At 45.3% G+C, this 11,134-nt stretch overlaps 1 protein-coding gene across 1 annotated transcript; it reads right to left on the reverse strand.

Moving 5' to 3' along the window:
* Positions 1–4,751: 4,751 nt before the first annotated feature.
* Positions 4,752–5,547, reverse strand: LOC123362942 (zinc finger protein 3-like; the record flags this gene model as incomplete). Its single annotated transcript, XM_045003525.1, has 1 exon — positions 4,752–5,547. A coding segment is annotated over one exon (477 nt), but the record flags the coding sequence as incomplete, so codon positions are not given.
* Positions 5,548–11,134: the final 5,587 nt, after the last annotated feature.

An 11,134-nucleotide genomic window follows, 5' to 3' on the forward strand; every position in this document is an offset into this window, starting at 1 on the left:
CTTGGATTCTTTATGTGCTTTCACAGAGCGAAGAGCACATGTTCCATGATTTCATAGGGCAGAGTTTTATGCTATAGGGAGCTTTCCCTGTGTGGATTAACATAGATGCACATTGTGACCCTTCTCAGGGTGCTGAGGGCCGTGAATCTCCTGGTGGCCACCTGCCACGAGGAAGAGGGACTTCTGCATTTGGCAGCTGGATGATAATGACCAAACTCACCAGCCTGTCAGGCAGTCAAGCACCCTCCTCTGAGCTACAGCAACCTTGACAGTTGACAATAAAGGCACCTTAATCCCTGAGTTCCTTCAATGTGTCCCCCTCAGGGGTCCAGCTCCAATCATCAGATACTCAGGGTATGTCTATACTATCTGCTGAATTGGCGGGCAGTGATCGATCCAGCGGGGGGATCGATCTATCGGGTCTAGTGTAGATGCAATAAATCGATCCTCGAGTACTCTTCTGTTGACCACTGTACTCCAGTTGGTGAGAGGCGCAGGCAGAGTCTACTGGGGAGCTGCAGCAGTCGACTAACCGCGATGAAGACACCATGGTAAGCCGACCTAAGTACATCGACTTCAGCTACGATATTCATGTAGCTGAAGTTGCGTAACTTAGATTGATTCCCTCCCCTAGAGTAGACCAGGGCTCAGAAAAATCCCAGATCCTCTCTGCCCGAAGCAATGGTACATCCCAGGTTACCAGTTTTACTGTAGCCCACTGCTACTGGATCACACACAGCACTTAAGCACAGTTATTGAACAAAGGGAAATTTCTTTAACAAGGGACAGAGATTTAAACAAACAAATGTGAATGATGGAAACCAACTGTTACCAACAAAACAAAATCACAAAATGCAACCTACACTTTTTAATAGTTACCTTTCCTACCTAAGTAGATTGAAGTCTGAGGTGACAGTCTATTGCAGTGACTGCTAGTCCCTAGGAGCCAGGGCCCTGCCTTTCTTGAAGCACCATTGGTCATTAGTGATCTCCTTGGTGAATGGAACCAGAGTGTTTCTCTTCACCGTGTTATAAAATGAATCAGTTTTTTGTGTATATTCACAGAAAGGACCATTTCCTCATTGTCAGATTGTTGTTTACACTTCCACAGGGTTTTGATGTCTATAATTTGTCTTTGATAGTTTTCCATTGGCTTTTCTGGGCTGGTGCAAAGGTTGACAATGCAGCAACACACCACATAACTGGCTAGCAAGGGACGGGTGACAATTCCCTCCCACTTGAATGGGCCATTCCCAACAAGACCTTTGATTGGGGTGACTCACTTTCATGACAATACCATATGGGCATAATTTTCCATATACTTACATGACTCCTTCAATAGGACTCATACACACCTCTTGCAGTGATCAGGAGTAACAATAATTTACAAGCTTTCAGTAGAGATCTCACTGCTATGCTTCCTGGATAAATATCATAAAAATCAGTGCATTAGGTGTGATGAGTCTGTCAGGTCTGAGGCAGGAGTTTCTTGTGAATTACTTTGACCTCTCTGCCAATTGGAACCAAAGAGCATTTATCACACATGCACTGAGCTACACAGTCACACTCCGATAGAACAGAAAGGCCAACACAAAAAATAGAGAAAGGAACAATCAGATACTAAAATGATAATGGTTGGAACTCAACATTTCTCTCAGTCTTTGGACTGATGGGTACTAAGAGCTTTTCCCTCAGTTGAACCAGGTGATCGGACAGCTGGCTCAGCCCTCCATACTAGCAGATTTCTCACATATAGGGAGATGGGTCAAAATTGGAATTGATGTCATGACTCGCTTCCCAGAGGGGATCAATCTGTCTAAGGCTGTGTTTACCCTTCAAACACTGGAAATATTCTTCTTACAACATAACACTGTCTACACTGGGGCCTTGGTCACATTAACTACTTCTCTCAGTGGAGTGGATCTTTCACATGCCTGAGAGATGTGGCCATGTCAACATAGCTTTTCAGTGTAGACCAGCCTCTAGATGGCTTTTAGATATGAAAGGCAGTGGACTTCAGCCTTTTCCTTGGTACTGATGGTTGACAACTGCAGCTTTCCTACCTGCTGGACACATCCTATGACAGATGTCAGGCCTTTCCTTTGCAAATTAGAGTAGTGGGGAAGTCAGTGACGCTTACAGTGTAAGTGGGTAAAAACTTACACAACTTGTCTCCTTGAGAAGTTTTCCTTTTAATAGAAATTGACTTTGAAGCTAAGCAAAGTATGCTCTATCTGAAATACAAAAAAATAAAACCTATACAGACCCAATATTCTCTTATACACTCTTTCTAACACCTATTCTCCCATCCCAACCTTTGGAGTGAGGTTTTCTACCAGGTTTACACTACAGGGGGTAAATTAAATCAAATTAACTTTTGAAGATTAACCATCATTTCCTGTACAACTAAAAAAAGAAAAAAACCACAAGACAACTTTCAGTTTTCCAAAATAATTCAGATTATCAAATAACTAGTCTCTTACTCTAACCAATAACATCACCTATGATTTCATTTTCACTAGTAACACTAATATATTCAAAGATCACAAATTCTGGTCACATATGTTAGTTTTCTTTTAATCCCCATTGCCAACAACTGAACCTTGGCTCAAGTTGTGGTTTGTCCCAACACTTCTGTGAGTTCATATATCTCTGGTTCTTCTGCCAGGCGTGTTGGTGGAAGGGGTCTCCTATGTGGGAATGTTAGCATCATGAGGAAAAATACCTCTCTTTTCACACTTTAAATCTTTCAAAGTAGTAGGAAGTAGGGGAGAAGTGATACAAATGCAGAAAACACAGGAGAAAACTGTCTGGGCTACACTAAAGACATTTATCGGTATAATTATTGCTCAGGGGTGTGAAAAATCGATATAGCTGAGCAACATAGTTACACAGCTCTAATCTCCTATGTAAATAGCGCTACATCAGCAGGAGAGCTTCTCCTGCCAACATAGCCATCTGAGACAATATTGATTTAAACAATTGAACTACACTTTGATCATATGCACTTCCTTCAGTTAGTTGGGGGTCTGCTGTTGTTCACAATTTCCAAGTGGAGATTTTAGATCACTGCTGTGTCTGTGTTAGCATGGCCAGTAAATTGGAGAGTTCTCTTCTATTGACAGAACTGAACTTGAACTTTCTCCATATCATCATGGAAGGATGGGGAAAAAGCAAAGCTGAAGTGAGAAATGATGACTTTAGCAAATGGTCATTTGTCTTAAACTCACCAATAAATCTGAGCTGAACTAATATCTAATTGTGTGACCACACAGCCATCAAGAAAGATAGAAACCCAGATCACAGAGAGATAAAATACATGACAATGAATGTGTAAACTGAAATTCCAGAGCAGATGACATCTAATTATTTAGAATCAGGACAAGAGATTCTCCCATCACATTCTCCTCTGAACCATTCAAACATATTTCAGTGAGTAACTGTCTCAATAGTCAGTTATGTTATTTACAACATGTTTAGTATCCTAGCATTGCCATAATGGGGGAAAAAACAGCCACCTTGTCAGAATTGGCTTTACCAATAGATGGAACCTGGGATTTAAACTCGAAATGATCACACTGCGATTAAGATCCATTTGAATTCCCCTTCCCGGTCTTTGATACTTTTCTCACCAGTCATAGCAACTCTGGCATAGGATTAAATAAGTCAAAGCATCATCTCCAAGCACAGACAACTGAGAACTCTTCATCACATGACACTTTGAGAAGTGGAGGGGTAGAATGTGATGATGATAAACTCTGCCTGGCTCAGACAAAAGATAACAGTTCAGCCATGATGGGGAAGGAGGGAATCTCTGAGTCACCCCATCTCCTTCCAAGTATCAGAGGAGTAGCTCTGTTAGGGTACATCTATACTTACCAGCCGGGTCGATGGGTAGTGTTCGACTTCTCGGAGTTCGAACTATCGCGTCTAATCTAGATGCGATAGTTCGAACTCCGAACGCGCTCCCGTCGACTCCGGAACTCCACCACCGCGAACGGCGGTGGCGGAGTCGATGGGGGAGCCGCAGACTTCGATCCCGCGGCGTCTGGACAGGTAAGAAGTTCGAACTAAGGTAGTTCGACCCCCGCCCCCCACAAGTGTAGACCAGGCCTTAGTCTGGATCTGCAAAATGTGACAAAGAGTCCTGTGGCACCTTGTAGACTAACAGACATATGGGTGCATGAGCTTTCGTGGGTGAATCCCCACTTCGTCAGATGCATATAGTGGAAATTTCCAGAGGCGGGTGTAAATATGCAGGCAAGAATCAGTCTAGAGATAACAAGGTTAATTAAATCAGGGAGGATGGGCCCCTCTTCTAGCAGTTGAGGTGTGAACACCAAGGGAGGAGAAACTGCTTTTGTAGTTGGCTAGCCAGGGACAGTCTTTGTTTAGTCCTGAGCTGATGGTGTCAAATTTGCAGATGAACTGAAGCTCAGCAGTTTTTCTTTGAAGTCTGGCCCTGAAGTATTTTTGCTGCAGGATGGCACTTTTAAGTCTGCTATTGTGTGTCCAGGGAGTTTGAAGTGTTCTCCTACAGGTTTTTGTATATTACTTATGCTCCAGTACGTATTTTAGTCTATAAGGTGCCACAGGACTCTGTCGCGTTTTACATCTCCTTCCAGTATCACAGAGGCTGAAATGACACTTTTTTCCTGCCCCTGCTCTTCATTTAAATGTAATATGAAAAGTTCCCATGATAACTGCTCTTCAGCACAACATGAGAACAACTGGCAATGATACAATCTGTAACACTGGTGACTCTAACAATAACTTTGCAATAGGAGGAATGGTATAAATGTGATGCTCCCTGGTTCCTGATAGGAAGGGCACACTTGAATTACTTATGGGAGAATGGAGTTGATAGAAAGGATAAATGAGTCCACCTCAAAGAGGTCAAACTGCAAAATGCAAAAATAGGCCACTCACTCATCTGGACAAGCTGAGGGATATCGGTGCTTCAAACAGCTTTTAAAAGTGGGAATCAGGAAAAGTATTAAAGTATTGATAGCCCTAGAGGTTTTTATGGTGTTGATCCCTCTTGCAGATTCTTTGATGGCTCACATGGGCTCAGTGGCAAGACAAGGTTTTCCCACACTCACTGCTTCCATTGGGTCGCATACCTATGTGGATTCTGAGATGGGTAAGAAGGTGTGAGCTGTGATTGAAGGTTTTCCCACACTCACTGCATTTATAAGGTCTCTCACCGGTGTGGATTTTGTGATGTTTAGAAAGGCTTGAGCTGCTAGAGAAGCTTTTCCCACACTCATGACATTCATAGGGCCTCTTCCCTGTGTGGATTATCTGATGTTTAGAAAGGTCTGAGCTGGTAATAAAGCTTTTCCCACACTCATGACATTCATAGGGCCTCTCCCCTGTGTGGATTCTCTGATGAACAGAAAAGGCTGAGCTGCAAGTGAAGCTTTTCTCACACTCACGGCATTCATACGGCCTCTCCCCTGTGTGGATTCTCTGATGAACAGAAATGGCTGAGCTGCAAGTGAAGGTTTTCCCACACTCACTGCAATCAAAGAGCCTCTCCCCTGTGTGGATTCTCTGATGTTTAGAAAGGCCTGAGCTGCTAGTGAAGCTTTTCCCACACTCACGGCATTCATAGGGCCTCTCCCCTGTGTGGATTCTCTGATGAATAGAAAGGGCTGAGCTGCAAGTGAAGGTTTTTCCACACTCACTGCAATAAAAGGGCCTCTCCCCTGTGTGGATTCTCTGATGTTTAGAAAGGCCTGAACTGCTAATGAAGCTTTTCCCACACTCACGGCATTCATAGGGCCTCTCCCCTGTGTGGATTCTCTGATGCTGAGAAAGGGCTGATCTGTAAGTGAAGGTTTTCCCACACTCACTGCATTCATAGGGCCTCTCCCCTGTGTGGATGAACAGAAAGGGCTGAGCTGCAAGTGAAGGTTTTTCCACACTCAGTGCATGTATTTTTCCTCTTTCCCATGAGGACTTCCTGCTGTGTTGTGGTTTCCTTGACGCTTTTCTGAGTTCCCCGACAGGAAATAAATTTACCCATTTTCTCCTCTGGCTGGTTTCCTTGCTCTCTTTCTGGTCTGTGCTGAATCTCACAGGATTTTCCCTGCTCATGACTCCAGGACACATTCCTTTTCGATCTTTGCGATAATTCTCTGTGTTTAGCCACTTTCTCAACATTTTCCTGCTGAGAATTCTGCTCCTCTTTCTCACATACCATTGCGTCACCTGCTGTGATACAGATAGAAACCTCAGACAGGGATGGAAAGGGGAAGGCCAAACCAAAACAAGTGCTGGAGAGACGTCAAATAAAAACCAGGAACTGAACTCCCCCAAACTCTTCCCTAAACAGGAGAGAGGAGGGGATCAATTCGGCCCTCACATCCCATCCAAACTCACAGGGGAAAGGGAGGAAGCTACTGCCTGGTGTCTGCTAGGGTCTACAGGAAGCCATGAGCTATATTTACCCTAAGGATACGACCCCTGCTAGGGACAATAATGAACTGAGAAACCTTCCAAGGGCTTTGTAGGGCATCCCAGATGTTTCCTTCAGACACTTATAGATTCTGAGTTGGTTTAATCTTTCCTCACCTGTGCAGGGAACTCTCAGGATCTCTCTTTCCTCTGAACCCTGGAGGTCTGGGACCCATGGCTCATCCCCTTGTTCCAGCTGGGAGATTATATGAGGTTTGGAAACTGGAAACCCTGCTCAGATGAAAGAAAACAAAGGAGTTCAGCTGATTTCATATGACTGTGTCATAAAAAACACTATTAATTTAACTTCAGTGCTTACTGTGACCCAGTGTGCCTGGGGCAGTCCACACTGAAAATGCCAAGATCAGGGCAGGCTGAAAAAGGGAGAGCAGATGCTCCCAAAACTGGTGGTTAACACGGAAGTTAAATTCACCGATCAGTCACCAACTGTGCTTCTGATCCCCTGTGGGAATAGAATGTGAAATGCTGAGATTGTTTAGGCTTTTGGGATGAGCCGATTACGCTGGGAACTGTGTATAAAGGGCTGGCCTTGGGCCCGTTCTCATCGGCCAGCTAACTGTAAATAGGATGATAAGTCAAACAGGTGTCTAGAATGATAATTACCCTATGGGGTTACAGCTGCGGCTGTGTAAATTTAATTAACCAATTAGCAACTGTTTGATTGCTTGCCATAATTGTATATAAGAGCATGCTAAAAATAAATAAAGAACTCTCTGCTTATAATCACATGGGTTGTCAGACTCTGTCCATGCTCTCCTGCGATGCAACAATCCCCCACACTGGTTATCGAGAAACTGAAAAAAGACATCACACGGCCCCCTTTACTGCATTCCAGTTCTCTGACTGCCAATCAGCACCTAGGTCCGGCACAGTGACAGGTTATTTAAAAACTCTGCTCACATAAACAACGTGTTCTTCTGACCCCAAAGTCAGCCACATTACCAGGTCTGTATAGGTTTGGATCTTACCCAGAATACTATGATGCCAGCCAATCCTTAGCATCTAAACTAAAGGTTTATAAGCAAGAAAGCATCTCAACTAAAGGTTTATTATAAAAGAAGGAAAGAAAAAGGAAGTTGTTAAAATGGGAACACAGTCAGATACATTCAGAAATCTATATATCTGGTTCTTAGCAGTATTGGTGAGTTTCTGGCTTGAAAGGCTCTCTGGTAATGATTTTTTGCCCCAGATCCCTAAGTGGCCCCCTCAAGGATTGAACTCACAATACTGGGTTTAGCAGGTCAATGCTCAAACCACTGAGCTATCCCTCCCCCCACATCATTCAGTCCTTTGTTCCAGGGTTCAGTTTGTAGAGAAGTTGCTCCAGAGGTAGGAAAAGGGACTAAAGACAAAATGGAGATGATGCAGCTGCCCTTTATATTCCTTTTGCCAAGTGGCTTCTACTTCCTGTGTCCCAAACACAAGCTTCACAGCACATGGCATGGAAAAGCCTTGGAGGTCTCAGTACACAGGCATATCCCTGCATGTCTTGCTGACTCAATAGGTGTCTCCCCTTCAGGGGCGGCTCTAGCTTTTTGGCCGCCCCAAGCAGTCATGCGCGGGAGGCGCCCCGGAGCCGCGGGAGCAGCGGACCTCCCGCGGACATGACTGCAGAGGGTCCGCTGGTCCCGCGTGGCTCGGCTGGACCTCCCGCGGCTGCGGACGGCTCGCGGGTCCGGCGGCTCCGCTTGAGCTGCCGCAGTCATGCCTGCGGGAGGTCCAGCCGAGCCGCGGGACGAGCGCCCCCTCCGCAGGCATGCCTGCGGCAGGTCCGCTCGTCCCGGGGCTCCGGTGGACCTCCCGCAGGCATGACTGCGGCAGGTCCGCCGGCCCAGCCTGCCGCCCACCCCCCCGACAGCAGGGGACGCCCCCTAGATTTGGCCGCCCTAGGCACCAGCTTGTTTTGCTGGTGCCTAGAGCCGCCCCTGCTCCCCTTGATCCTTTCAATGGGTTCATTGTACAGCTCATGACCCCGGATGGGCCATCGAACAGGCTGGGCAGCACTGATGCCAATATGTCTGGGGGTGTCACTCAAACACTACACAAGTCTGGAATACAGATATACCCTACATATCTATAACTCACAATACAAAGATAGACACAAGATTATCAAACTTGGAAAATCACAACATTTTCATTGACACCTTACATGGCATATCTAGCACGATTCATTGCAATTTCATCATATTGGTATTTATAATAAAATAATAATAATATAAAATGTCTCTCAATTCCATAGAGTGTCACTTAATAAACCAGTGAATTCCCAGGACTGGTTCCCCAGGTGTTTGAAGATGCTGAACACCTTGCTTGTGAAGGATTGAAATACCCACATATATGTTGGGAACACACAGACGGACACTGTGCAAGTCTGTGCCCCTATGTTCACTCTTCTAGAAAATTATGATCAATTTTGTTCATAGTATGCGTCACGGCTGAATCTCCACTCTGTCACTCCGAGTGCAGAAAGTGGGGGCCCGCCAGGATTCTAAAAATTAATTTGTGCAAGTCTAATAAGAACATAAGAAAGGCCGTACTGGGTCAGACCAAAGGTCCATCTAGCCCAGTATCTGTCTACCGACAGTGGCCAATGCCAGGTGCCCCAGAGGGAGTGAACCTAACAGGCTTTACAAGTAATCTCTCTCCTGCCATCCATCTCCATCCTCTGACGAACAGAGGCTAGGGACACCATTCTTACCCATCCTAGCTAATAGCCATTTATGGACTTAGCCACCATGAATTTATCCAGTCCCCTTTTAAACATTGTTATAGTCCTAGCCTTCACAACCTCCTCAGGTAAGGAGTTCCACAAGTTGACTGTGCGCTGCATGAAGAAGAACTTCCTTTTATTTGTTTTAAACCTGCTGCCTATTAATTTCATTTGGTGACCCCTAGTTCTTGTATTATGGGAATAAGTAAATAACTTTTCCTTATCCACTTTCTCAACATCACTCATGATTTAATATACCTCTATCATATGCCCCCTTAGTCTTCTCTTTTCCAAGCTGAAGAGTCCTAGCCTCTTTAATCTTTCCTCATATGGGACCCTCTCTAACCCCCTAATCATTTTAGTTGCCCTCTTCTGAACCTTTTCTAGTGCTAGAATATCTTTTTTGAGGTGAGGAGACCACATCTGTACACAGTATTCAAGATGTGGGCGTACCATGGATTTATATAAGGGCAATAATATATTCTCAGTCTTATTCTCTATCCCCTTTTTAATTATTCCTAACATCCTGTTTGCTTTTTTGACCGCCTATGCACACTGCGTGGACATCTTGAGAGAACTATCCACGATTACTCCAAGATCTTTTTCCTGACTTGTTGTAGCCCCCATCATGTTGTATGTATAGTTGGGGTTTGTCGCAATCCGATTCATAGTTATGGCTATGTATGGCCACTTGTCGGTCCATGGCCATCTTGTCCTGTTAAAAGGACAAGGCAGCCTCCATTTTGGACCAGGTTCCTGTTGTATAAGAGAGGGCAGAGACTCAATCCTGCCCAGCAACACTAGCTGTGTATGCTCTCCTGTGTTTTTGTTTTTTTTCTCTCCTGCTGGGCCATCTAAAGGTCAGGCTAGTTCTGTGTGTGGAGGCCTGATTCTGCCCAGCAACCTGTTTTTTTTGGGTCGGTCGTCTGGAGGTCAGGTTAATTCTGCCCAGAGACTCATTTTCCTGCTCTTTTTTGGACCCAGTCATCTAAGGGTCAGGTTTGTTTACTCGTCAACTCCAGTGTGCCGTGTGCAAAGCCTTCCGACGTGGGGTGGCAACAGCTCGAAACCTGAAGGGAGGAGGGACCAGGGAGCCAATCAGATGCTGACACGAGGGAGTGAGACCCTTCTATAAAACTAGGTTTCCCCCCAAAATTTGTGTGGAGCATCCGCGTGTTAGCTGAAGGACCTGATCACTCGTTCGGCCAGGGTCTCCTCCCGGTAAAGTGCACTCGTGTCGTATCGTTTGGATTCGTTGTCGTTTGGACCCGATCCCTGTCAGCTCGTCATGCTTCTAGTGTCTGTGCTGCTGGTCAGCTGCGCCTGGAGTGCGGTATTTGCTTTTTGATATCTGACAGTTAGCTTATCTAGCCTCTTATTTGTTCCCCTCCCTAACTTGGTACCAAATATCTACTCAGGATATCAGGATTGTATTAGTGAGCTCAGAATTGCACAATTGCTTAGCTAGCTTGTATAATAGTTCTAGCTGTTATTGAATTGTTAATTGCCAACTGCTTTATCTGTTTGAATCACTGCTCTGTCTGTGTCCAGTGTGTGTGTGTGTTTAACTTGGGAGCTGCCTCTACTTAGAGGGTAGCTGACCAAGGGGGTCCAGTCCCCGCGGTCTGAGTGAGTGGAATCTGCCCAGCTGCAGCCGCACCACACTCTGGGTTTACCCTCTGTGTGAAAGCAAGGGTGGCCGAGGCAGTGACCCGTGGGTCTCTTTTCTGTGTTTGCACCGGGCATCGCCCTGACGAACCCGATTCCTATCTGTGTGATTGGTGTGTCTGCCTATTTGGTGTGGTGTGGTGAGCAGTATAAAGTGTATTATTGCTGTGTTTTGGGGTGTGTTTGTACTTTTGATACCATCCCAGCCAAAGTTGCCTACTCCCCCAGCCCAAGTTGTAATTATCCCCTAAATAAACGCAGCCACTTGGCTTT

This window comes from Mauremys mutica, chromosome 2 (genome assembly GCF_020497125.1).
Source record: "Mauremys mutica isolate MM-2020 ecotype Southern chromosome 2, ASM2049712v1, whole genome shotgun sequence".
NCBI lineage: Eukaryota > Metazoa > Chordata > Testudines > Geoemydidae > Mauremys > Mauremys mutica.